This window comes from Crotalus tigris, unplaced genomic scaffold (genome assembly GCF_016545835.1).
Source record: "Crotalus tigris isolate CLP2741 ecotype Arizona unplaced genomic scaffold, ASM1654583v1 scf7180000017735.2152567, whole genome shotgun sequence".
NCBI lineage: Eukaryota > Metazoa > Chordata > Lepidosauria > Squamata > Viperidae > Crotalus > Crotalus tigris.
Window position 1 is genome coordinate 910,766 of NW_024096601.1, and position 24,244 is coordinate 935,009.

Genomic DNA, 24,244 nt, shown 5'->3' on the forward strand with positions numbered 1-24,244 from the left:
CCCCTTGTTCCGTGAGTCTAGCTTCTGACCCTTGGCTTATGAGCAGAGCAAGAGATTTTGCAGGATTGACGTCTGTAAGCCCCTCAGACAGGAAACCAGATGAGCTAATTCTACTTTATTGTAAAACAACATTTTACAAGTCTGAAAATACATGCTTCCTGTCCCCTTTACAACCCAAGGGACTAGAGAGGATCTCTTCTGAGCTTCTTGCTATGACCATATTCCAGCTGTGGGCTCACCTGGAATATGGTCATAGCAAGACCACTCCAGAGTTGCATCTCTTTGCCCTGCTCGCAAGATCACTCCCACAGATCATTATACCAAAGCAGATAAGCTCAAAAGTCTAGGAAATGACAGGTAGATTCGTGGTTGCAATCTACCACAGCCCTGTCAACGTGCATCGTTCTATCATTTGGTTTGCTCTGCAAAGGTCCCCAGTGCAGCCTATTTCTCCGGGTAAGAATGCAAAGGAAGAGGCAACCACGCGAAGAGCCAAAGTGATGGAGAATGAATTCCCGTAAGTACTGCAGTTGTCAGATAAGAAAGATTTGAGTTCAGCATGTCTATGGAGAGTCTCAGTCATCCAGGTCATGGTTGTCCCAAAGGTGTTTTTTCAGGAGGCAACTGGACTTTCTTGTTTTTCTTTGAAGACGTTTCGCATCTCATCCAAGAAGCTTCTTCAGCTCTGACCGGATGCTTGCGTTCAGGACCACGGAGAGCAACTCTGCAGCTACCAGGCAGACGTTATTCTAGCAGTGTGTCCCAGTCTTGATCATTTGCATATATATGGATTTCAGGTTCCAGAATTCTCAGCAATGGCCCTGCTGGCTTGGAAATTTTGGGTAGTGATCATGTTTATAACTTGGCCAGGACAGTCCTTTGAGAAATGAGTCCCTTTCAAGTGCTTTTAAGAACCCAAGTACACGTAGTCCTCAATTTATGACCACAATTGAGCCCCAAATTTTTGTTGTTAAGTGAGTTTTGCTCCATTTTATCAATTTTCTTCCCACAGTTGTTAAGCGAGTCACTGCCATTGTTAAGTAACTAACACAGTTGTTAAGTCAATGTGGCTTCCCCAATTGATTTTGCTTGTCAGAAGATTGCAAAAGGGGATTACATGAACCCAGGACGCTGTGACCATCATAAATATGAATCAGTGGCCAAGCGGCTGAATTTTGATCACGCGACCGCAGGATTGCCGCAACAGTTATTAAGTATGAAAAGCAGTCCTAAGTTCCTTTTTTCAGCACCGTTCGAATGGACACTAAATGAACTGTTGTAAGTCAAGGACAACCTGTAGTTGAACAACACAAGGAGTCTCCCTCTGGGACAGTTTCTCAACTGCAGCAGTCATGTGAAAAACAGTTGTAAGTCACTTGTTTCAGTGCTGTTGTGACTTCGAATGGACACTAAATGAACTGTTATAAGTTGAAGACTATATCCCATTCTTGGTGGTTCTTGATATCTCAGATGGCAAGGACTGGAAAGGTGACTTGATTAGTGCCCTGCTTTGGTAAGATTTGGTTAATCAAACATCCCACCCCTGTTAGAACCAATGTAATTTAATACATTTTTAAAATAATATTTTATTAATTTCCCAATTTTACATTTAGGTATTTAAAGAGCAACATGGTGACTGGGTTAATCAATAGTTTGATAACAAAATCTTTAGTACAAAACTCAAATTGCAACATCAAATATTTCTTCTCTTTTTCCCTTAATATTTACTGTGCCGTATTCAAGCTAGTACAGTTCTTATTATATCAATTCCATACAAACATCATTATTACATTTATCAATAATTTTTAGCTTATACATATCTTAATTACATTCAATCTTCATAAACAATCCAATTAATTTTTACCCATTTTTTAGTTTCTCATCAATATTCCAATTTAACCTTTGATATTTATAATTTTCAAGCCTTAGGTAACCAAGATTTCCCTTACTTATCTCAATTCATAACAAAATCTAATATCCAAAACACACATTTTATCTATTTGAACATAATCTTGTTCTATTTCCTAAAACTTATCTATGTCCCACCATATTAAAATCTACTTAATAATACAATATCCCCTTTAATAAATCAAAACCATTACACATATTACCTGGGTTAATCAACAAATCTAACATATTCATAAAAATTAATTTTCTTTTTCCTTTTAGGTCTAATTTTTAAGTGTAATTTAATACATTTTTTGAAAAAGCCCACCACCAATCATTTATCTGGAGGCTAAAGTAACAGAACAGGGGAAATAGGTTTACATTGTAAAAGTAGCAGACAAAACTCTAATTATGAGATTGAAGCAAAGTTCCTTGAAATATTGTCACATCAGTTGGTTCATTTACCACCAGACGCCACCAGAGTCAGTAACAATTATTCAGGATGCTTTTGCCCTAGCAAAAGAAAGAGCATGGAAATTAGCAGACACATTACAAAAGGGCACATTAAAAAGCTGGATCTGGACCAACTTTGCTTCTTTTACTGTGAATGCTAATACCCTCACCGCAGAAGGGCATGTTTTTACAACATGTTTTAACGGCAAATTCTCCAAAACTCTGAATGTTCTGCATCTAATAAGAACTGCTTTGAATCCAATATAGATGTAATATTAATGGAAACCTATGCGCGTTTACTCAGATAAAGACATACTGAAAACAGTGTACTTTCAAACAAATGTATACAGGAAGTCCTTAAGCTATGACTGTATGGAGACTGCCCATCATGATCGTAATTCGTGAAGGTTATAAACTGAGTCACCTACATACTCTCCACCTCCTTCTAAGAGTCATGGCACCCAGATATGATTTATCACTAAAGACATAAGGGCAATCTGCCCTCCTCATGAGCCATCAAGAAAGCCTTCAGAGTTAACCAGATTTCACCCAAACACAAGCACAGATGGCAATTTCAGAAATATACACACACACACACACACACAAATGAAAATCTCTTTGGTTTTCTGCTTGCACTGGGATTCTTGTGTGTCTCTGTGCACGCACACCTCAATGTCAAGCTGATGAAAGAGGCAAGTGATTAAATCTTACAGAAAATGGAGATTGAATGTGCTGCGATAGGTCACTGCTAGGATGTTCTCCTTTTGCGCAGAAAAACAGTCTAATGAACTGCACTTTCAAGCTGGAGGGGAAAAAAACAAGAGGGGGAGCTGGAGAGTTTTTGTCAAATTCAGTGCCGCTGGAAAATTTCCTTCAGTGTTTTGTGTAGAGCAGTGTTTCTCAACCTTGGCAACTTTAAGACGTCTGGACTTCAACTCCCAGAATTCCCCAGCCAACCATGCTGGGGAATCCACCCATCTTAAAGTTGTTAAGGTTACAAATACTGGTTCAGACCTTTGTACCTTTTGTTGTTGTTCAGGGTTCAAGTACCCACGATTCTTCACAACCCGGTGGACATCATTTCATCTGCTTTTCTGATTCTTAGAAGCTCTTGTGTGTCTTGATGTGACAATATTAAACCAACTTCTCTTCCGTCTTTTTTGGTATATGACTAAAGCATAGCTAGTTGAGGAATTCTGGGAATTGAAGTTCACAGATCTTAAAGATTGCCAAGACTGGACACTCCTGCATCAGAGTCTTCTCCAGCAGCCTAGCCTTGTAGAATATCCTATACCCTAAGGCAGGGGTAGGCAATCCAAGGTTGCCTACCCCTGCCCTAAGGTGTGAGGGTGAAGGTTTGTTCTCCGAGATTGTGGGTTGGTTTCCGAACATTTTGTTACCAGGCTAGGTAACATCTTCAGCAGAATTTAGGGGATGACCTCCGCATCACAAGACCCCTCACAAGACCCTCACCTGACGTGACTCCCATCTGATGTGACTTCCCCATCACAAGACCTTCACTTGACACAACCCACACCTGACCCATCGCAAGACCCTCACTTGACACAACCCACACCCAACCCATTGCAAGACCCATTGCAAGACCCTCACTGGTGACCTACAACTGACCCATCATAAGATTCATCACAAGACCCTCACTTGACACAACCCACACCTGACCCATCGCAAGATCCTCACTTGACACAACCCATACCCAACCTATTGCAAGACCCATTGCAAGACCCTCACTGGTGATCCACAACTGACCCATCATAAGATTCATCACAAGACCCTCACTTGACACAACCCACACCTGACCCATTGCAAGACCCATTGCAAGACCCTCACTGGTGATGACACACAGCTGACCCATCACTAGACCCTCACTTGACACAACCCACACCTGACCCATTGCAAGACCCTCACTGGTGACCCACAGCTGACCCATCATAAGATTTATCACAAGACCCTCACTTGACACAACTGACACCCGACCCATCGCAAGACCCATCGCAAGAACCTCACTTGACACAACCCACACCCGACCCATCACAAGACCCTCACTGGTGACCCACAGCTGACCCATCATAAGATTCATCACAAGACCCTCACTTGACACAACCCACATCCGACCCATCACAAGACCCTCACTGGTGACCCACAGCTGACCCATCACAAGACTCATCACAAGACCCTCACTTGACACAATCCATACCCGACCCATCACAAGACCCTCACCTAACGTGACCTTCCCATCACAAGACCCACTGTCCACACGAAGCCCTTATGTCCCCTAAACTCCGCTGAAGCTGTTACCTAGCCTGGTAACACAACGTTTGGAAACTAACCCACAAGCTCAGATGAACCTCCACCCTCCTCCTCCATCTGAGCTACAGATTATTTGCCACCATCACAAAGCCTACGGTGGGTTTGCCCTCCTCAGCATCAGCACTACACTATTCTTCTAGAAAGCCCGAAAAACAATCTTGTTTAAACATTGGGAGTGATGTTGTCTTCATCTTTTTTCTGGATTTTTTTTTTTTTTTTGCCTCGCCTGTTTTAGTAGCTGGGGATGATGTGCATTGAAACCAGAGGACTGTTGAAAAGTTTTTATGTGGTTGTTACATTTTACTGTGTAAACCATCCAGGCTGGAGATAGTTGAAATAAATAAGTAAGCCATAACTTGATTTATCCAGAGGGGTTTTTTTTTTAAGCATACTATGTGAAGTTAACAATGACAACTTTGCACTTATGGCTCAGCACAATATGCATAGCAGGCTTTAATTCCTTATTCAAACATCCCAGTTAAAATAAATTTCCTTAGGGCATTGCATAAACCCAGCGTGTGTGTAAACTGTACGTCTCCTTATTGGCTGGGTTTGCATAACTAATGATAGCTTGAGCAGAGCTTGATGAGCTCTGAGAGTTAAGCTTAGCTAATTCTGTGTGGCTTGGCATCTTGTTCAAAGCCAGCACGCTTAGTTAAGTTTCTCAAAATCTTGTGCAACGATACCCCTCAAACAGGTTAATTCAGTCAGCAGGACAGGCATGTTTCCATGACCTCGATCCCTCTGTATTCTTCCTAATCTCCACGTTATGAGGTGTGCAGCTAATCACAAATGTCTTATCTCCCCTTGTTCAAGATAAAAATGAGCCTTAGAATGTAAAGTTGGAAGACTATCGAGTGCCAGAATCTTCCATGAAATTATTAAAAACTAAAGAGAACAGAACTAGCAACAAATTATTTCCATGTTAAATCACCCAGTAGGCCCAGAACATCCCAGGCTGAGCGGCGACATCTCCCTGCGTATGTAAGTCTCCTTGGTTCTAGTTGTAAAGAGGTAGTGTTGTTATCAGAACTGTAATTTTCATCCTGTCGATCTTTACCTTTTTACCGTTTGTAAGCCGCCTAGAGCTGTCTGGAGGGGGGGGGCGACATATAAATTTAATAAAATAAATAAATAATGCTGTTACATGCTTTAAATTTCTTCTGGATAATCTAATGTCATAGAATCACAGGAGCGAAAGGAACCTTAGAGTGGTTGATTGACTATGCTGCAAATCTCACTCTGAAAAGCCTGAGTTAAAGAGATAAGCTACTCCACATTCTTTTTTCCAGTGCAGAATCTACTACTCACAGCTACTACCACCACCACTACTTCCCCAGCGTTTGGGTCATGTGGTTAGGTGAGCTCCGTGGGTTAACAGTGGCTAATCTTTGTGGATTTGAGTTCATGGCTGCAAATGATTGCTTTTTTGTTGTTGTTGTTAAACCAGTGGTTCTCAACCTGTGGGTCGGGACCCCATTTGGGGTCGAACGACCATTTCACGGGGGTCGCCAAACAACGCAGTCCGCCATTTTTCCCCCCCCCCTTTTCCTTAGCTGTGCTACTCCCTTTTATTCTATTGGCTTTTGAAAGCCAATAGAATAGACTCTCTTGAATAGAGTCTAATTCTATTGGCTTTCAAAAGCCAATAGGAATTGTCCAGGCTGTCTCTGCCCTGCTGAGCCCGCCAAAAGTCCCATTCTGCAAACGGTGCTGCACCAGTTGAGTAGTCCTTGACTTACGACCGGTTGAGTAGTCCTCGACTTACGACCGGTTGGGGGTCACGGCATTAAAAAGGTTGAGAACCACTGTGTTAAACTCTTTGTTTCGAACCTGGGGCAATGGATGGCCTTATAAATTGCCTACAGACAGACAGACAGACATTGATCTGACTCCCAGATCTGCCTCTAATGATATAGAGATCAGAAAAGAAGACACGTGAGCTTTTGAGGCGGCTGTGTTTACACAGGCACACACTGGCATAGTTTGCTTAAGCAACTTTACCCAAGGCTCCCAGCGAAACTATAAAGCTACAGCTGAGAAACCAGAATGGCCCAGATTACACATAGCAGGCTAAATCACAAACAAGCCAGGCCCTATTGTGGTTTACAATGTTGGGCAAACCTTACCGACAGATTGGTAAGCAAAAGAGGCTAGATCAGACAGGCGTTCCAGGTCCGTAAGGAGAGGCGCAAAGCTACATTTTGTTGTTATCATGACTGGCGCTGCTGCCTTTGGAAATGGGAGTAATAAGGATCCCGTAATTTAGAAAATCAAAAACTTTTCTGCTCTGCGGGGACCATTTGACACCAGAAGTCTCTCAAACCCCCACTGCGCCTTCTCGAGAGCAACTTGATTAGTTGGAGAGAGGCTCCAAGCGTGGGAGGCTGGAGCTGAAATGATGCCAGCCTTCGCTTCCAGCCCCCCAACCCTCCATTTTCAGAGATAAAAGAAGTCATTAGCAAGGCACAAAGGGCATCACAATTGTGTCAATGTGCCTCTCCTCCGAAATGAATGGAATAACCTTTTATATAATCCCATTAGCATTTTCAGGGGAAAATGGTGGCATTTGAGTAGATAGTTAGAAGAATGCCGTTTCCTGTCTGGTCAGAAAAGCCAAAATATTATCTGATTTACTATCTCAGAATTGATATTCAGCAGTGTAGAGAGCCTGGGGTGAGCTGTGAGTTAGCTCTAGGCTACTAAGAGGTTGGGTTTTTTTTTTTCTTTTTTCTGCAAAGTATCCAGCTGCACATCTTGCACTGTCTCAGCAAGGGAAGAAGTGGGCTACTTCAGCCCTGAGGATTCTGTTGAAGAGATGAAAACCAACCCTAGAAAATCAGGGTGGGCCTATCCCTATCAAACCATAACTGTTCAGACAAATAGACCCTTGGTGTTGTTGTTAATTGCGAAGTCGTGTCCAACCCATCGCGACCCCATGGACGACGTTCCTCCAGGCCTTCCTGTCCTCTACCATCTTCTGGAGTCTATTTAAGCTCTCACCTACTGCTTCAGTGACTCCATCCAGCCACCTCCTTCTCTGTCATCCCCTTCTTCTCTTGCCCTACATTTTTCCCAGCATCAGGCTCTTCTCCAGTGAGTCCTTCCTTCTCATTAGGTGGCCAAAGTACTTGAGTTTCAACTTCAAGATCTGGCCTTCTAAAGAGCAATCAGGGTTGATCTCCTCTAGGACTGACTGGTTTGATCACCTTGCAGTCAAGGGGACTTGCAGAAGTCTTCTCCAGCACCAAAGTTCAAAGGCCTCCATTCTTTGACGCTCAGCCTTTCTTGTGGTCCAACTTTCACAACCGTACATTGCAACTGGGAAAACCATGGCCTTGACTATACGCACTTTTGTTGGCAGGGTGATGTCTCTGCTTTTTAGTATGCTGTCTTGGTGTACTGTAATATAATTCAATTTCTCTAAATTTCGAAGGGTATTATCAGACTACCAGAGTCGGAAGGGACCTTGGAGGTCTTCTAGTCCAGCCCCCTGCTGAAGCAGGAGACCCTATCCAATCCCTTGCATAAGCAGGAGATCCTGTATCATTCTGGACAAATGTCTTTTCCTTTCTCTTTCTTTTTCCTTTTTCTTTCCTTTCCGTTTCTTTCATCTATCTATCTATCTATCTATCTATCTATCTATCTATCTATCTATCTATCTATCTATCTATCTACTTTAGAGCTCTTTCTGAAGGGCTATTAAAAATTTCCATATGAGCTGAGACTGTGCCTGTGAACAAACGGCCACTGAAATTATAGCTCATATCCTGTCTCTTCCCCTTTCTATAGGGACTCATGGGCTCAGCTTATAACCGCTTACCTGATTAAATATCTTGGATACTCTGATCTCTTTTATGTAAACTACTATTGTCGGATGGATGTGATTCAGTTTCTCTAAACCTAACTAAGTTGTGTTACACTAAAATCAGACACGCCCCGGTCACTCCATTAAAGATTTCACCACCAACTGTAATATATTACTATATCTCGTTCTGTTCTCTTTTGCTTTAAGGCAGTGGTTCTCAACCTGTGGGTCGGGACCCCATTTGGGGCCGAACGACCATTTCACGGGGGTCGCCAGACAAGGCTGTCCGCCATTTTTTCCCCCTTTTCTTTGGCCACGCCCCTGGCACCCGGTGATGTATAAGTGGTTGGGGGTCACCACAGCATGGGGAACTGTATTATGGGGTCGTGGCATTAGAAAGGTTGAGAACCACTGCTTTAAGGTTTAATTTTTTTGTGTGTGGGTTTGCAACTGTAAGAAAGACTGAATTCAATTTGATTTCTGCAAGGTGGGGTGACAGTTCTCCCTAATTACAAACCTAATTACAAAATGATGGTGAAGCAATGCCAGGCTACTGAGAAATAAGAGGACACTTCACAACTATGCAGAAGTCCATAGCAATACCAAATCTTGCTTTAAACATCTAATCATCCAGAATAATAGAGCCAAATTGGGACTAAGCATATTCAAGGAGATCTCAGCAGTGAAAGACTACTATAGGTTAATTAGAATAAAAACAATGGAGAAGATAAAGAGCCCCATCCATCTTCAAGCTATTGCCATACCTTAAAAGATGATATAGCTGCCTGGAAACTTAAAAAGAATTTGGTTACAATTCAACTCTGTGGTAACACCACTGGAAGACTTTGAGAAGATGTTGTAAAACTAATGCAACTATTGCCATTCTTTGATTATGAGCCATCAAGTCATTTTCTGCTCCTGTTGTAGATCTTGTAGATGTCTTCTGTTGTTTTTGTTTGTTTGTTTGTTTGGGCTACCGGATCTTGTGATTTACTTGAGATGTTTTGGAAGACTTTAGTTGGTTTGTGTATTACCTCCAGTTTTTGTCACCACGATGTTAAAAAAGATGTTGAAACTGTAGAAAGAGTACAGAGAAGAGCAACGAAGATGATTAGAGGACTGGAGGCTAAAACATACAAGGAACGGTTGCTGGAATTGGGTATGTCTAGTTTAATGAAGAGAAGGACGAGGGGGGACATGATAGCAGCATTCCAGTATCTCAAGGGCTGCCCCAAAGAAGAGGGAGTCAAGCTATTCTCCAAAGTGCCTGAAGGCAGGACAAGAAGCAACGGATGGAAGCTAACCAAGGAGAGAAGCAACCTAGAACTAAGGAGAAACTTCCTGACAGTTAGAACAATTAATCAGTGGAACAACTTGCCTCCAGAAGCGGTAGATGCTCCAACACTGGAAGTTTTTAAGAAGAGACTTGTTGTTGTTGTTAATTGTGAAGTCGTGTCCGACCCATCACGACCCCATGGACAATGTTCCTCCAGGTCTTCCTGTCCTCTACCATCTTCTGGAGTCCATTTAAGTTCACATCTACTGCTTCAGTGACTCCATCCAGCCATCTCATTCTCTGTCGTCCTGTTCTTCTATTGCCCTCAATCTTTCCCAGCATTAGGCCCTTCTCCAGTGAGTCCTTCCTTCTCATTAAGTGGCCAAAGTATTTGAGTTTCAACTTCAGGATCTGGCCTTCTAAAGAGCAGTCGGGGTTGATCTCTTCTAGGACTGACCGGTTTGAATGCTTTGCAGTCCAAGGGACTCGCAGGAGTCTTCTCCAGCACCATAGTTCAAAGGCCTCAATTCTTTGGCGCTCAGCCTTTCTTATGGTCCAACTTTCACAGCCATACATTGCAACTGGGAAAACCATGGCCTGGACTATACGCACTTTTGTTGGCAGGGTGATGTCTCTGCTTTTTAGAATGCTGTCTAGATTTGCCATAGCTTTCCTCCCCAGGAGCAAGCGTCTTTTAATTTCTTGGCTGCAGTCCCCATCTGAGGTGATCTTGGAGCCCAGAAAAATAAAATCTGTCACTACCCCCATTTCTTCCCCATCTATTTGCCAGGAATTGAGAGGGCCGGATGCCATGATTTTGGTTTTCTTAATGTTGAGTTTCAAGCCAACTTTTGCACTCTCCTTCTTCACCCGCATCAAGAGGCTCTTTAGTTCCTCTTCACTTTCCGCCATTAGAGTGGTATCATCCGCATATCTTAGGTTGTTGACATTTCTCCCGGCTGCCTGAGCAGGGGGTTGGACTAGATGACCTCCAAGGTCCCTTCCAACTTTATATTATTATTGTTGTTGTTGTTGTTACCTAGCTGGGTAACAAAATATCTGTAAGCCAACAACCAAGCCCAGAGAGCACCAAGGACTCCACAATTCAACTCTGAGCTGCAATGATCCTCTTCAATTAGAACTGTGTTTTGTTAGCATGTGGTTCTTTCCTTGCTATTTATTTTGGATCGGTTTTCTTTGAACTTGGGTTACATCCTGGACCTTGGATCCGGATTTCTGATTTCATTTTCTTATGAAACGTTTTGGGAATATCCTGTTCTGTTCTGTCTAATCCATGGCATGACTAATCTGTCTTGCTTGGGCAGTTCTTAGCATGGAGGAAGCCATTGACCTCATTCCTTTAAAACACAGATCACAACTGATAAGCCTGTGACTCCACCCTGCAGATTAAGATACCCTTAGTACCCCACCCCCAAATGGATCCTGGCCCCAACTACTCTTGAGAGCCAGCCCTTTGACATGATGTGCAAAGCCTAGCTTCCAGAGGTTGCACGCTGAGGGTGTAAAAGACCACACAGAGCAACTTGAAGTGTGCAAAACCATTCACGCTCCTGATACTACGAACTAACAACAACAACAAAATAATATAAGCTTTCCAGCTCTGATATTTAAATCAAAATAAATAGGCATTCTAAATATAAATTCCAGTTAAGCTTCCAGGAATCACTGAGAATGAGTCGGGGGGGGGGGGACATATAAAATGTCTTAAATAAATAACATCAGTTTCAAAAAAGATCTTTCTGCAACTGTATTGTTCGTAAGTGAATAAAGCATTAATATCTACAATAAACTTTCTGTACTGGATGGCAAAAGAGAGAGGGGGGGGTATTATGACAAATAAAAAGATATTTACTATGAGTTGTTGGCATAACTGAAGATCTTACTAAAACAGAATCCCCCAAAAGAAATCATGAGAGGACTTAAGGTTTTAATTGCAAGATGCTAGCTGTATAACTTCCACCTGTCTGGAATTTCAGGAGGCTTCTTGGCACAATTTGAAGCTGATAACTGAAATATTATCCAAGATAGCTTATGCAAATAAATCGAGCTGGGTGCAAAGAGGATGGACGAAGCTGCTCTGCAGGGCACCCGTGTTTTGCTGGATGCATGGCCAGAGTCTATGCAGTGCATGCCCTGCCATGCCATGACTACAATAGCACGCCATGCCTGCTATAATATGCCATGCCTGCAATGCCAGGCCATGCCATTCTATGCCATGCCTGCAATAACATGTCTTGCCATGCCAGGCCCGCAATAACATGCCATGTCTGCAATGCTAGGCCAGCCAGGCCAGGCCATCCCATGTCATGCCCACAATGACATGCCCTACCTGCCATGCCTGCCAGCCAGGGCCATGCCATGCCTGCAATAATATGCCATGCCAGCCAGGGCCATGCCATGCCTGACTGCAGGCCAGCCAGGCCAGGCCATCCCAAGCCATGCCCGCAATAACATGCCTGCAATGCCAGGCCAGGCCATCCCATGCCATGCCTGCAATAACATGCCATGCCTGCAACTGCAGGCCAGCCAGGCCAGGCCATGCCATGCCTGCAATAACATGCCATGCCAGCCAGGGCCATGCCATGCCTGCAAACTGCAGGCCAGCCAGGCCAGACCATCCCATGCCATGCCCGCAATAACACAACACACCTGCAATGCCAGGCCAGGCCATCCCATGCCATGCCCGCAATAACATGCCATGCCAGCCAGGGCCATGCCATGCCTGCAATAATATGCCATGCCTGCAACTGCAGGCCAGCCAGGCCAGGCCAGGCCATCCCATGCCCGCAATAACATGCCATGCCAGCCAGGGCCATGCCATGCCTGCAATAATATGCCATGCCTGCAACTGCAGGCCAGCCAAGCCAGGCCATCCCATGCCATGCCTGCAATAACATGCCTGCAATGCCAGGCCAAACCATACCCGCAATAACAGGCCATGCCAGCCAGGGCCATGCCAGCCAGGCCCTCCCGAGGCCGGACGGAGGAGCCCAGGCCGCCAGAGCCGGCAGGCGAGCCTCCCGGCGAGGGCCGAGGGCGTCGCGGCGACCCCTCTCCCGGGACCTTCGGGGGAGAGGAGGCGGCGGCCCGGGGCGGGGGGGCGCGTGTCTGGCGCGAGCGTCCCGGCCTCGCCTCGGAGGCCCCGCCCCCCGCCCGCCCGGCCCCTCCCGCGCCCGCCCGCCGCCATGTTGAGGCGGTCGCTGCCCGGCGCTGGGTGAGGCCTGTGCGGGCCCGGGCGGCGGCGGAGCCCGCGGCGGAGCGGCCCGGTCGGTAAGTGCGGGGCGGGCGGGCTCGGAGGGGCTGGCGGGCGGCGGCGGCGGCGGCGGCGGCGGGACGGACCGCGGGGGCGGGCGCGTGGTCGCTCTCCGGGCCCCCGCCCCGCCAACCCCGCCAGCCCGCTGGCAGGAGGCGGGCACGGGGCGCCTGGCAGGAAGCCCGCCCGGGCCGGGAGGGGGCTCCGTATGCCCGGGAGGCGGGGGCGGCGGCTCTGCCCCCTTCTGCCCAGCCGGGCTGGGTCCTTGTGGGCGGGGGGCGGCCTGCCCCTCCTTCCTGGGCAGTATAAGGCAGTGTCCTCCCCCCCCAATGCAAAATGCATCAGGAGCTTCGCCCTGCAGCCGGGGTGGCCGTCGTTCGTGCCAGGCTGGTGCTGCAAGACCCGCAGCAACTTTGGTGCCAGCTACCGGGCTCAGCGATGCGCCTTCTTCCTGGTCTCCTCCTCCTCCTCCTGGCCATCCTCATCATCTTCACGGAGTCCCCGGATTCCTTGGCACGTGTGTTTCCCCCCCCCCACACACACACAAGACCACCAGCACCCCGTGCTGAAATGCACCCCTACCAGGGCACCCGTTTGCCACCCGCACCCGCCGTGTGTGTGTGTGTGTGTGTGTGTGTGTGTGTGTGTGTGTGTATAGTATGCGTGCATGTGTGCATCGCACCCTCTTCTCCTGCCACACTCCTGCCCTATTCCCCCATCCCACCGGCTTGGCCAGCTGCAGCCCGATGGGCATCGCTTTGCTGGCATCCTGTTGCAGAGTTTGCAGAGGGGCTGGTCCGTTTGCCGCCCACCGAGGTGTTGCTGATGGTACCCACTGGTACTGATGGGCCTTTCTAGGCCACCCGACTCCATCCGGGCAAGGCAGGTTTGGCCAAGGAGAGGCATGCCCCGTCCCCAAATGCCACCTCTACGCAGGAGACCCCAGGGGAGCTGTCCATAGGAGGCTTCTCCTTGTTGCCCTCCTTCTTCTCTTTGACCCTCATCGTCTTTTCATGCCGTGTTTCTCTTCCTGCTGGCCGGCCATAAAAGTAAATATACTTGAATATTCCTTCCAATGTAGTGCGTGGCGTTTTTAGAGCTGCAGCCTCTTAATGCTTATGTGGGCTTTAGCAGAGGAGCAAGAGACCTTCGTATTGTGACTTTTTTTTCCTGCCCCCATAAAGAGAATTTGTTATATAATGGGCTCCAGTTTACAGGCTGCGACGCTTTTCATATTAACTAGGTAGAAAAAATAACCTGAAGATGCTAACCGTGCCTCCCCTCCCCTCTGCCAAAGTTCTTGTATTTCTGCAGAAAGATCGGTTAGATCTTATGGAATAGGAGATCTTTTCAATGGTGCTGGGTTTGCCTTTGTTTTCCTTCCAGCTGTTGAGATTAGCCCCTGCTTTCTTAACCCAATGCGCTTGAACACAGTATAGGGCTGTTATAAGCCCGTGTTAAGATAGCTGCATGATATTATATATTGCCAGTATATGTGATATCAATATTAAGTGAGGATGTATATGAGGCTAAGACAGGGGTCTTCAAATCTGGCCCTTTTACGACTTGAGGACTTCAACTCCCAGAATTCCTCAGCCAGCATGCCTGGCTGAGGAATTCTGGGAGTTGAAGTCCACGAGTCATAAAAGGGCCAAGTTTGAAGACCCCTGAGCTAAGACCTCTTGGAGATTGTTAAGACTGTTTGCATCTAAACCAGTGGTTCTCAACCTGTGGGTCGGGACCCCATTTGGGGTCAAACGACCATTTCATGGGGGTCACCAAACAAGGCTGTCCGCCATTTTTTTCCCTTTTCTTTGGCCACACCCCTAGCACCCGGTGATGTATAAGTGGTTGGGGGTCACCACAACATGGGGAACTGTATTATGGGGTCGCGGCATTAGAAAGGTTGAGAACCACTGATCTAAACTATAATTGGGAACCCATGAACTGATTGTACTAGTTAAGATGCTGGCCTAGAAACCAGGAGATGGTGAGTTCTCGTCCCACCTTAAGCATAAAAAAAAAAAAATCGGCTGGGTGACTTTGGGCCAGAACTTCTTTCTCAGCCCAACCCACCTCACAGGGTTGTCGTTGTGAGGAAAAGAGAAGGAAGAAGGAGTATTAGGTATGTTCACCTCCTTGAGTTACTTATAAAGTAATAAAAGAGGGATAAAAATCTAATAAATAATAAAGTACAGTTCTATGCATGTTAATAGAATAACAATACCAGAGTTGGAAGGGACCTTGAAGGTCATCTAGTCCAACCCCCTGCTCAGGCAGGAAACCCTCTACCATTTCAGACCAATAGTTGTCCAGTCTCTTCTTAAAAACTTCCAGTGTTGGAGCACCCACAACTTCTGGAGGCAGATTGTTCCACTGATTAATTATTTTACATCTTCATTGGTCCTTGCTCCCAAGTAAATAGATTAAAGCACAGGGACTTATTATATTTATATCACTATTTTTCTGGGCAGTCAAAGGAATGGAATGGACTAGACTAGAACAGAACAGAACAGAACAGAGCAGAACGAGTTGGAAGGGACCTTGAGGTCTTCTAGTCCAACCCCCTGCTCAGTGTTTGCTTGCTGAGTTTCCAAGCAGTTTACCCCTTCATCAGTGGACCAAATCCAGATGTTTTCAGCTTTAGCAAGGTGGAATCTTCATGTGATTGTCATATGAAGACAGACTCGTTACATGCAGCAGAACAACCTTTGTCTAAAGTACACTGACCCTATCTACATATCGGCCATAAGCGAAGATTTATGGAACAAGCTATCATGATTTAGATTGTCCGTTATGGCAAGTAGTAAACCGTGGTTCAGAAACACAGTGTTTGACTCACCCATCATGGTGAACCAAAACAGATCTGAGCCCAGAAACAGGGAAAGGTAGGCAAAAAGTCCAAGGAAATATCTTCACGGGATACTCTCGGCTGCTGGCGAATTCAGCTTTAAAAATAGATCCCAAACGCTTCTGAACAAAGAATGTTTCTCCCGTTTAATGATTTTATCCTTGAACTGTGCCTTTTAAATTTGTGTTGATAAAATATCTACCGCAAAGCCGTCCTTCACTAGGCAGCCTTTTTCATGTTTTCAGCCTGCTTCTGGTTAAGATTTGTTGTATTTCTCGGCCCTTCTGTTGTTGGGGGGGAAAATTGGCGAAGCGTGAGAATGCCTGGATTCACACAAATAGTGAGCTATAATGTGGTTTGTTTGTTTTTGGGGTTAGGTTGACATTAAAATTGCCCATTATGGATTAGCGTGTAATGTGAAGCCCATTATGGCCCGTTCATCAAATTGTGCTTACAAAATCTTAGCTTTATGTGAACACAGTCAGAAAGTGAAGATGGCTGGCGTTTATTTAAAAACGTTGTAAAGTTTTTGCATCATTGGCCAGCCGTTGTTTTCCTTCCATCTATATTGGACAGTATCAAATCTCTTCTGTTTTTTTACCCGCACACGAATATTCTCTAAAACAGACAATTTCACATGTGAATAGAGTTTCACAAACCTGCTGGAGACTTTAAAATGAGCTTATCTGTCATGAATGCACCAATGAAGTTGTAACATCCATTTTTTGTGGGGCTTTGTTCTGCGGGTGGGGGGGGGAAGGAATTTATCTCTCCTCTTGTTGGGCCATAAGTGTTGATTGGTTGTTTTGTACAATCCATAAACTCAATTTTGCATTGATTTCATGAGGCTACTTAGCATTTGGTAGGTGGGAAACTAAAGTAAAGACGGATGAGAAAGCACTCCTGGCAGAACAAATATAATAAGAATGAGAAGGAATTCTTTGATAGAGTGCTTGAAAACCCCAGCTTCATTAGAAGCACCTCCAGGGAGAATAGGGAAAGATATCTGTTTGAATATTCAGAAAACTACTCCTTCTGGCTCAAGTTTGTGCATCACATTAAGCTGTGGTTTGTTTTAAACATAGTTCAATGACGATAACCGCTACTGTTAGTGAGTCTGTATGTGCAGAGTTGTGCACACAACTCCAGAAGTTGTGGGCGCCTCATCCCTGGAGGTGTGTAAGAAGAGACTGGACAACCATTTGTCTAACACCATTTGATCAGGGGGTTGGACTAGAAGACCTCCGAAGTCCCTTCCAAGTCTTTGATTCTCTATTCTGTATATCTGGGTTGCTAAGCTAAAATTGAACAGACTGCATCGCAATTATGGCTTAGTGCAGGGGTAGGCAACCTTGGCTCTTTTATGACTTGTGGACTTCAACTCCCAGAGCCAAGGTTGCCTAGCCCTGGCTTAGTGAAAGTGTGAGACCCACATAGTACCCCCCCCCCCCGAGAGTTTAGACGGATTTATTTTTCCTCTCAGTTTCAGAATTCAAGAAACAGTGGAGAATATTCAGTACAGGGGTGTCCAGTTGCAGGTGTGTCTGTTCAGAAGTCCAGTAATCAGCATTGGGATCCATGAAATTAAAACGGTTAAGTTTGGAGTGGTCTTGGAACCTTATTTATGATTATTTTTGCAAATAACTCAAGGTGGCAAACACATCCACACACCTTCCTCCTCCGATGTAGCCCACAACAACAACCCTGTGGAGTGGGTGGGATGAAAGAGAGAGAGGGGGAGAGAGAGAGAGAGAGAGAGGAAAGAGACAGGAAAGAGGGAAAGAGGAAAGAGAGAGAAAGTTAGAGGAAAGAGAAAGAGGAAAGAGAGAGAGAGAGACAGAAAGAGAGAGAGAAAGTTAGAGGAAAGAAAGAGAGGGGGAAAGAGAGAGAGGAAAGAGGGAAAGAGGAAAGAGAGAGAGAGAAAGTTAGAGGAAAGAGAAAGAGGAAAGAGAAAGGAAAGAGAGAGAGAAAGTTAGAGAAAGAGAAAGAGAGAGAGAGAGGAAAGAGAAAGAGAGACAGGAAAGAGGGAAAGAGGAAAGAGAGAGAGAGAAAGTTAGAGGAAAGAGAAAGAGAGGAAAGAGAAAGGAAAGAGAGAGAGAGACAGAGAAAGAGAGAAAGTTAGAGGAAAGAGAAAGAGAGAGAGGAAAGAGAAAGAGACAGGAAAGAGGGAAAGAGGAGAGAGAGAGAGAGAAAGTTAGAGGAAAGAGAAAGAGAGGAAAGAGAGAGAGAGAGAGAGAGAAAGTTAGAGGAAAGAGAGAAAGAGGAAAGAGAAAGAGAAGAGAGAGAGAGAGAGAGAGACTGGCCAGAAAGTCAGCCAGCTGGCTTTGTTAATTTGTGAAGGTTCAGGTGATGTTTTCCCAACTGTTTTCCAAACTGCAGCGTCTGACTCCCTCAGCCTTTCTGATATTAGCATAAAAGCTGCATTACATCGGATACGAACGACGAGATTTCTTTTTTTTAATACAGTAAATGAAATGTCAGATGCAGAAGGATGGGAGCTTTAAGTCAGGGCGCTGTGGCCTGCTGGGTGCTCAGGTTTAAGTCTTCCCGTCTCACCCATTAGCATTGGGGAAGAGGTCTGCCTTGGGCCTCCAGGGGATCTAATCACGCCACTGGGTAGTGGTGATAATGAAATTTCAAAGAAGTGAAAGTTTAAAGCTCTCTTTTTCCATTAGGCAGAATGCCGTGGACTCGTTTCCTCCCTCCCTCCCTTCCTGGTTTTTCTTTATTTTTTATTATTTTAATTTTTAAAACCCAACCTGATGGTTCAGTGATTGCCTGGCATGAAGCTAAGCCTTCAGCCTGCAGTTCCAGCGACTGGTGAGTTTTCCACCAAGAAAATAGAAGACTTCCTTGTTCCCGTGCGGTCAGCGTTGACCGTTCCGGAAGAAAGGTCAGGGAGGCTGGCTTTTTTTTTTTTGTGAAGACCTTTGCACGGTATCATCCAGGGCCGAAGATTTTTTTTTCTTTTCTCCCTTTTGTTTTGGTTTGGGCTTCGCCAAGCCTCCCACGCGTACAACCCCAGGAAGATAAAAGTGTCCCCATTGTTTCGCAGCCCTCCGGCAGCCAAGAGGGAACTGCTCTGATGCAGATTTTGGCAGGGCTTCCCTTGTGGTTGGGCCCAGCTGCCAAAAGTCAGTGTGTACGCAGCACACACTTTGATTGATTCCTCCACTCCTTCCCTCGGCCCAAACTGGAAATGAAAGTCAGGCAGACAACGCCAGCAGCAAACAAGGTCAGCAGAAGAGCCCTGCAGGATGGTGATAGGAAAGCAGGGGTGGGGGGTGGGGGTGGGGGTGGGAATGAAGCTGCAAGATGTGTGCTATAATGGAAAGGGGAGCTGAAGTCCAAGTAGTGCTGAACTTAACAAGGGAGCCACAATTTCCTGTGGCTAAGAGGGACAGCAACTGTAAGTCGAGGGCTTTGTGTCCTTCAGCTCCTCTCTCCACGATGGAAGTAGCTTTTGCCCCATTTTATGACTTTCCTTGCCACACTTGTTAAGTCAATCAGTCACGGCAGCTGTTAAATGAACCTGGTTCCCCCCCCCCTTGACTTTGCCGGTCAGGGGACCGCAAAAGGGGATGGCGTGAAACCCCCGGGACACTGCGACCGTCGTACATAGGAGTCAGTTGCCAAGCGGCTGGACTTTGATCACGTGGCCACGGGGATGCTGCAACGGTCGTAAACGTGAAGTCACTTTTTTCAGTGCCATTGTAACTTTGAATGGCCACTGAACGAACGGTTGTAAGTCAAGGACTTAACAATGCAGCAATCTACCTTCAGTGGGAGAGTGCCAGGGTCAGCCTCTGCTGCTCACATCTTCCCAGTCACGTTTGTGTCGGCACTGAAAAAGAGATGCTTGAGCAACTTGCTAGGGCAGTGATGGCGAACCTTTTAGAGACCGAGTGCCCAAACTGCAACCCCAAACCCAGGTGCCGGGTGGGTGTGGCCTGTTGGGTAGGTGTGGCCCATTGGGTGGGTGGGGCCTATTGGGTGGGCGTGGCTGCAGTGATAACAGCAGACTGGGTGGGACTAAAAAGTTCAATCAATCAATTCCAACTTTGCAAGATCTTTTTTTTTCCGTGAGAAGTTGAAATTGACTGATTGAACCTTTTTTTTTTTGTACACGGCGGCGGAGGCCTAAAGCAAAAAGGTTTTATAAAACCCAGCTGAAGGCCTAGGACTGGGGCGACGGCACACATGCCCATAGAGAGGGCTCTGAGTGCTGTCTCTGGCACCCGTGCCATAGGTTCGTCACCACTGTGCTAGGGAATGTGGGAGAGAGGTCACCTTATGGTTTCCCATCCTTCTCAGATGCTTCTCCTGCTGTGTCATTTTCAGTATAGGAAAGGAAAGAAATGTGAGTGCCTCTTTTCCCTTGATGGGGCAGAGAAGAGGTTTAAATAGGCAAGAGACTACTGGAACAGGCCTGGCATCTTCTCATGCCAGGCTGTCCTACCATGGCAACTGACATGTGGACTTCAACTCCCAGAATTCCACAGGTCTTAAAGTTGAGCTGGTTGGACACCTCTCTTCTAATGCCTCATGCTGGCTGGGGAATTCTGGGGAGTTGAAGGCCACCTATCTTAAAGTTGCCTAGGCTGAAAAATAAAACAATAAAACAATTTATTGTGGCCAAGTTCAAGCTAGTAAGCTGGAATCGGGTGGCCTCTAATGAAGCAGATTTTAATGTGCCTGCTAGTTCAACAACAAATAAAACTACATTATAGGCCTGCAGGATATGGGGAGTAGTTAACAGTTGGTACTTTATCATCTCCATTCTTCAGCTACAAGATAGAGGCAGTTAGTTTCCCTGAAAACAATCTGAAGTGTGGGAGCAATTCTCCCAAAACAGGACTTTGATGCTAATAGCCCGGCCAGCTGGCAGTTATAGGGATTGAAAGCCAGCGTATCTGGAAGGTATCAGGTAGGGAACAATTTTGCTAAAATGTGAGAGCTGATAATGCAGCTCTTGCCTCCCTGGTATCGCATCTGGGTCCCTTTCACTCCCAAGACTCTCTATGCCAAAAGTGCTTTTTCAAAAGGCAACTGGACTTTCTTTGTTTTCCCTTGAAGACGTTTCGCTTCTCATCCAAGAGGTTTCTTCAGTTCCGACTGAATGGAGGAGGATGGAAGGATTTATATTCTTTGCAGTCCTCTGGTCGTTAGTATTCTTTCTGAGAGTTATTGAGGCCACTTGGAGGTTAATCTGTGCCCTGAGTAGTGCAAATGGGCACGCAGCCTAAGATGCTATACAGGTAGTCCTCAACCTACGGCCACAGTTGAGCCCCAGTTTTCTGCTGCTAAGCAACAGTTGTCAAGTGAGCGAATTAAGTGAGTTTTACCCCATTTTACGAACTTTCTTGCCCTAGTTATAAAGTAAAAATGCAGCAGTTGTTAAGTTAGCCACGCCGTTGTTTAAGCGAATCCGGCTTCCCCCATTGGCTTTGCTTGTCAGAAGGTCACAAATGGGGATCCTGTCACACACACACCCCTGGGACACTGCCACCGTCATATATATGAGCCAGTGGCCAAGGGTCCACATTTTGATCACATGACCACAAGGATACTACAACAGTCGTAAGTGTAAAAAAAAAAAAACCCAGCCATAACTCACTTTTTTTCAGTGCCGTTATAACTGCAAAAGGACCCTTAATAAATGGTTGTAAGACGAGGATGACTTGTATTTGTAGGAAATGTACATTCCCCGTCTCGCTTCTGACGGACTTTTTTTTTTTTTTTTTTGATTGACAGTTTTCATCATGGGGGACATGAAAACTCCAGACTTCGACGACCTCCTGGCTGCGTTCGACATTCCTGACCCAACCAGCCTTGACGCCAAGGAATCTATCCAGACAGCCGGCGAGGAGAACGAGAGCCACCTCAAGCAGACCGGGATCGGCATCGACGAAAACGCCTCTTTGTCCCACGCTGCCCCGGCCTCTGACGTTCCGGTCGTGAGCGTCATTGTGAAGAACACCTGTCGCCAGGAGTCATTCGAGGCAGAAAAGGATGGCAGTCACCTTGGGCCGGGCTTGTTGCACAACGGATTCCGTGGCTCGGATCTGCCCCTGGAGACTCACAGCTACGGGAAATTCGATTCGGCTTTCATCAACGGGGACGGCTTGAGGAACTACCCAGAGAAGTTGGAACACGCCAAACCCGAGCCTTTACCAACCTTTAGTCAGTTCAGTCCCATCTCCAGCCCGGAGCCCGAAGACGTCCTCAAAGAAAACAGTATTGTAGACAAACCTAAACATGCCCAAACTCCTTATTTCCCACCCCATCCCATGTATATTCCATCGGGGTCATCCGTGTTAGATTTGCTCAGTAGGACCTTGCCGGAGCCGGAATTTAGTAGGTTTATATCCACTGGTCCATCGCTGCTAGATCTCTTAAGTAAGAAACTGCCCGAACCGGAGCTGAGTATGTTTGATCAATATTGTAAAAGAGACCCAAAGATTGACATCCACGGGCTTCAGGAGAACAGGGCAGACGTCACCACCAAGGGAGAACGTGACAAGAGTCCAGAGAAGTGTGACGGGCCCGGCAAAGACCTCACAGACACACATGGTTCCTTTGGGGAAGGGCTGCCTCTTGGCAACTTCCACGGAAATAACCTGGGGGACGGTAAAGGTTCTGTGCCCGAGGTGACCTTCTCTTCCTCGGTCCCACCTCGCCAGCGTCTCAAGCCCACTCACTCCAAGCTTTCCTCTTGCGTCGCTGCCCTGGTAGCGCTCCAGGCCAAAAAGGTTGCGGGGATCTCCAAGGAGGATCAGGGGACGAGAGAGCCTCCCGCCTCCTTTAAGGATGGCGTTAAGGGGAGTCCCAAAATGCCCAAGTCGCCAAAGAGCCCCAGAAGCCCCCTGGAAATGGTGAGAAAGGCCAGCAAACAGCCCGAATCTCCCCGGAGCGTGTGCAGCGACAGCAGCGGCAAAGGATCTCCTTCGATGGCCACCGGCTCCCCGCCGGCCATTCCCAAAGTCCGGATCAAGACCATCAAGACCTCTTCCGGGGAAATTAAAAGGATGGTGACGAGAATCTTGCCCGAGGCAGACGAGCTGGGCAAATCTCCTCATGATTCGCCTGCTGACGGCTCAATGCTCGAATCCTTCCCTTCTCCAGAAGCTGCCTCTTCCATGGAAGCCGAGCCGGGCAAGGATTTTCCAAAAGCAAGCCCCCTGGAACCAAATTTAGCCAGCCCCCAAATCAACTCTTTGATTTCGGACGTTCCCCTAAGCGGCATCCCCGGTGCGTCGCTCTTGGCCAACAGCGGGACGACGAAAGTCGGCCTGGCGGGGCAGCCATTGAGCAAGAAGCAGCCGTCGGGCATCGTGGCCCAGCTCTGCAACCCCGCCAGCCTCCTCCCCAAGGCCGTGCACCTGGCCAATCTCAACCTGGTGCCCCACAGCGTTGCCGCTTCAGTGGCAGCCAGGTCATCCGTGCAGCGGCGCAGCCAGCCCCCACTGAGCCAGGTGACCGTGCCGCTGGTGCAGCAGGTCAAGAAGACCGCCCCGCTCGTGGTGGAGGCGTTCAACAAAGTGTTGCATGGCGCCAACCCCGTGCCAATCTATACGCCCAACCTCAGCCCTCCCCTGGAGAGCAGTATTCACGTCCCGGCCGCTGGGTATTGTTGCCTGGAATGCGGGGATTCCTTTGCCTTAGAAAAAAGCCTGACGCAACATTACAGTCGGAGGAGTGTGCACATCGAGGTCATGTGCACTCAGTGTTCAGCCACGCTGCTCTTCTTTAACAAGTGCAGCCTGCTCAAGCACGCACGGGATCACAAGAGCAAAGGCTTCATCATGCAGTGCTCGCAGCTCTTCTTGAAGCCCATTTCTGCTGACCAAATGTTCTCGCCGTCCCCCACCAGCTCGTCAGCGTCTTCAAGCCCGCCGACCGCCCGGTTGCCCTCTCTGCCCCAGAAGCCCTGCGCCGCCCCAGGAGGTGCGGTGGGCAGCCCGAGCGGTGCTCAGCCGGCCCTGCCTCTGTACACAGACCCCTTGAGACTTATTCGTTATGGATTAAAGTGTTTTGAATGTAATAAACAGGCCTTGGACTATATTGCCCTAGCAGCACATTATCAGAGGACCTCGGAAGAGAACGAGGGCCTGGTAAGTCATTTCTGGACCTGTTGGGTTAATTCCCCCACCCCCTTTGGGGTTCTTCTCAGTGGGCAAGTTTCCGTTGCTAAACAAGACAGCCGTTAAGTGAGTTTTGCCTCATTGTACGACCTTTCTTGCCACGGTTCTTAAGCGAATCGTGACAGTTGTTAAGTCGGGAACACGGTTGTTAAGTGAACCCGGCTTCTCCCCCTGACTTCGCTTGTCAGAAGGTCGCAAAAGCGGATCACGTGACCCCGGGGGA

At 47.0% G+C, this 24,244-nt stretch overlaps 1 protein-coding gene across 1 annotated transcript in view; it reads left to right on the forward strand.

The window, feature by feature from the left end:
• Positions 1-12,937: 12,937 nt before the first annotated feature.
• The window catches only part of ZNF592 (zinc finger protein 592), a 32,857-nt gene continuing 21,550 nt past the window's right edge, over positions 12,938-24,244 (forward strand). The window contains exons 1-2 of the mRNA XM_039339499.1: positions 12,938-13,043; positions 21,632-23,991. Coding sequence (XP_039195433.1) covers positions 21,640-23,991 — 2,352 coding nt within the window. The 5' untranslated portion in view covers positions 12,938-13,043; positions 21,632-21,639. The remainder of the gene's footprint in view (positions 13,044-21,631; positions 23,992-24,244) is intronic.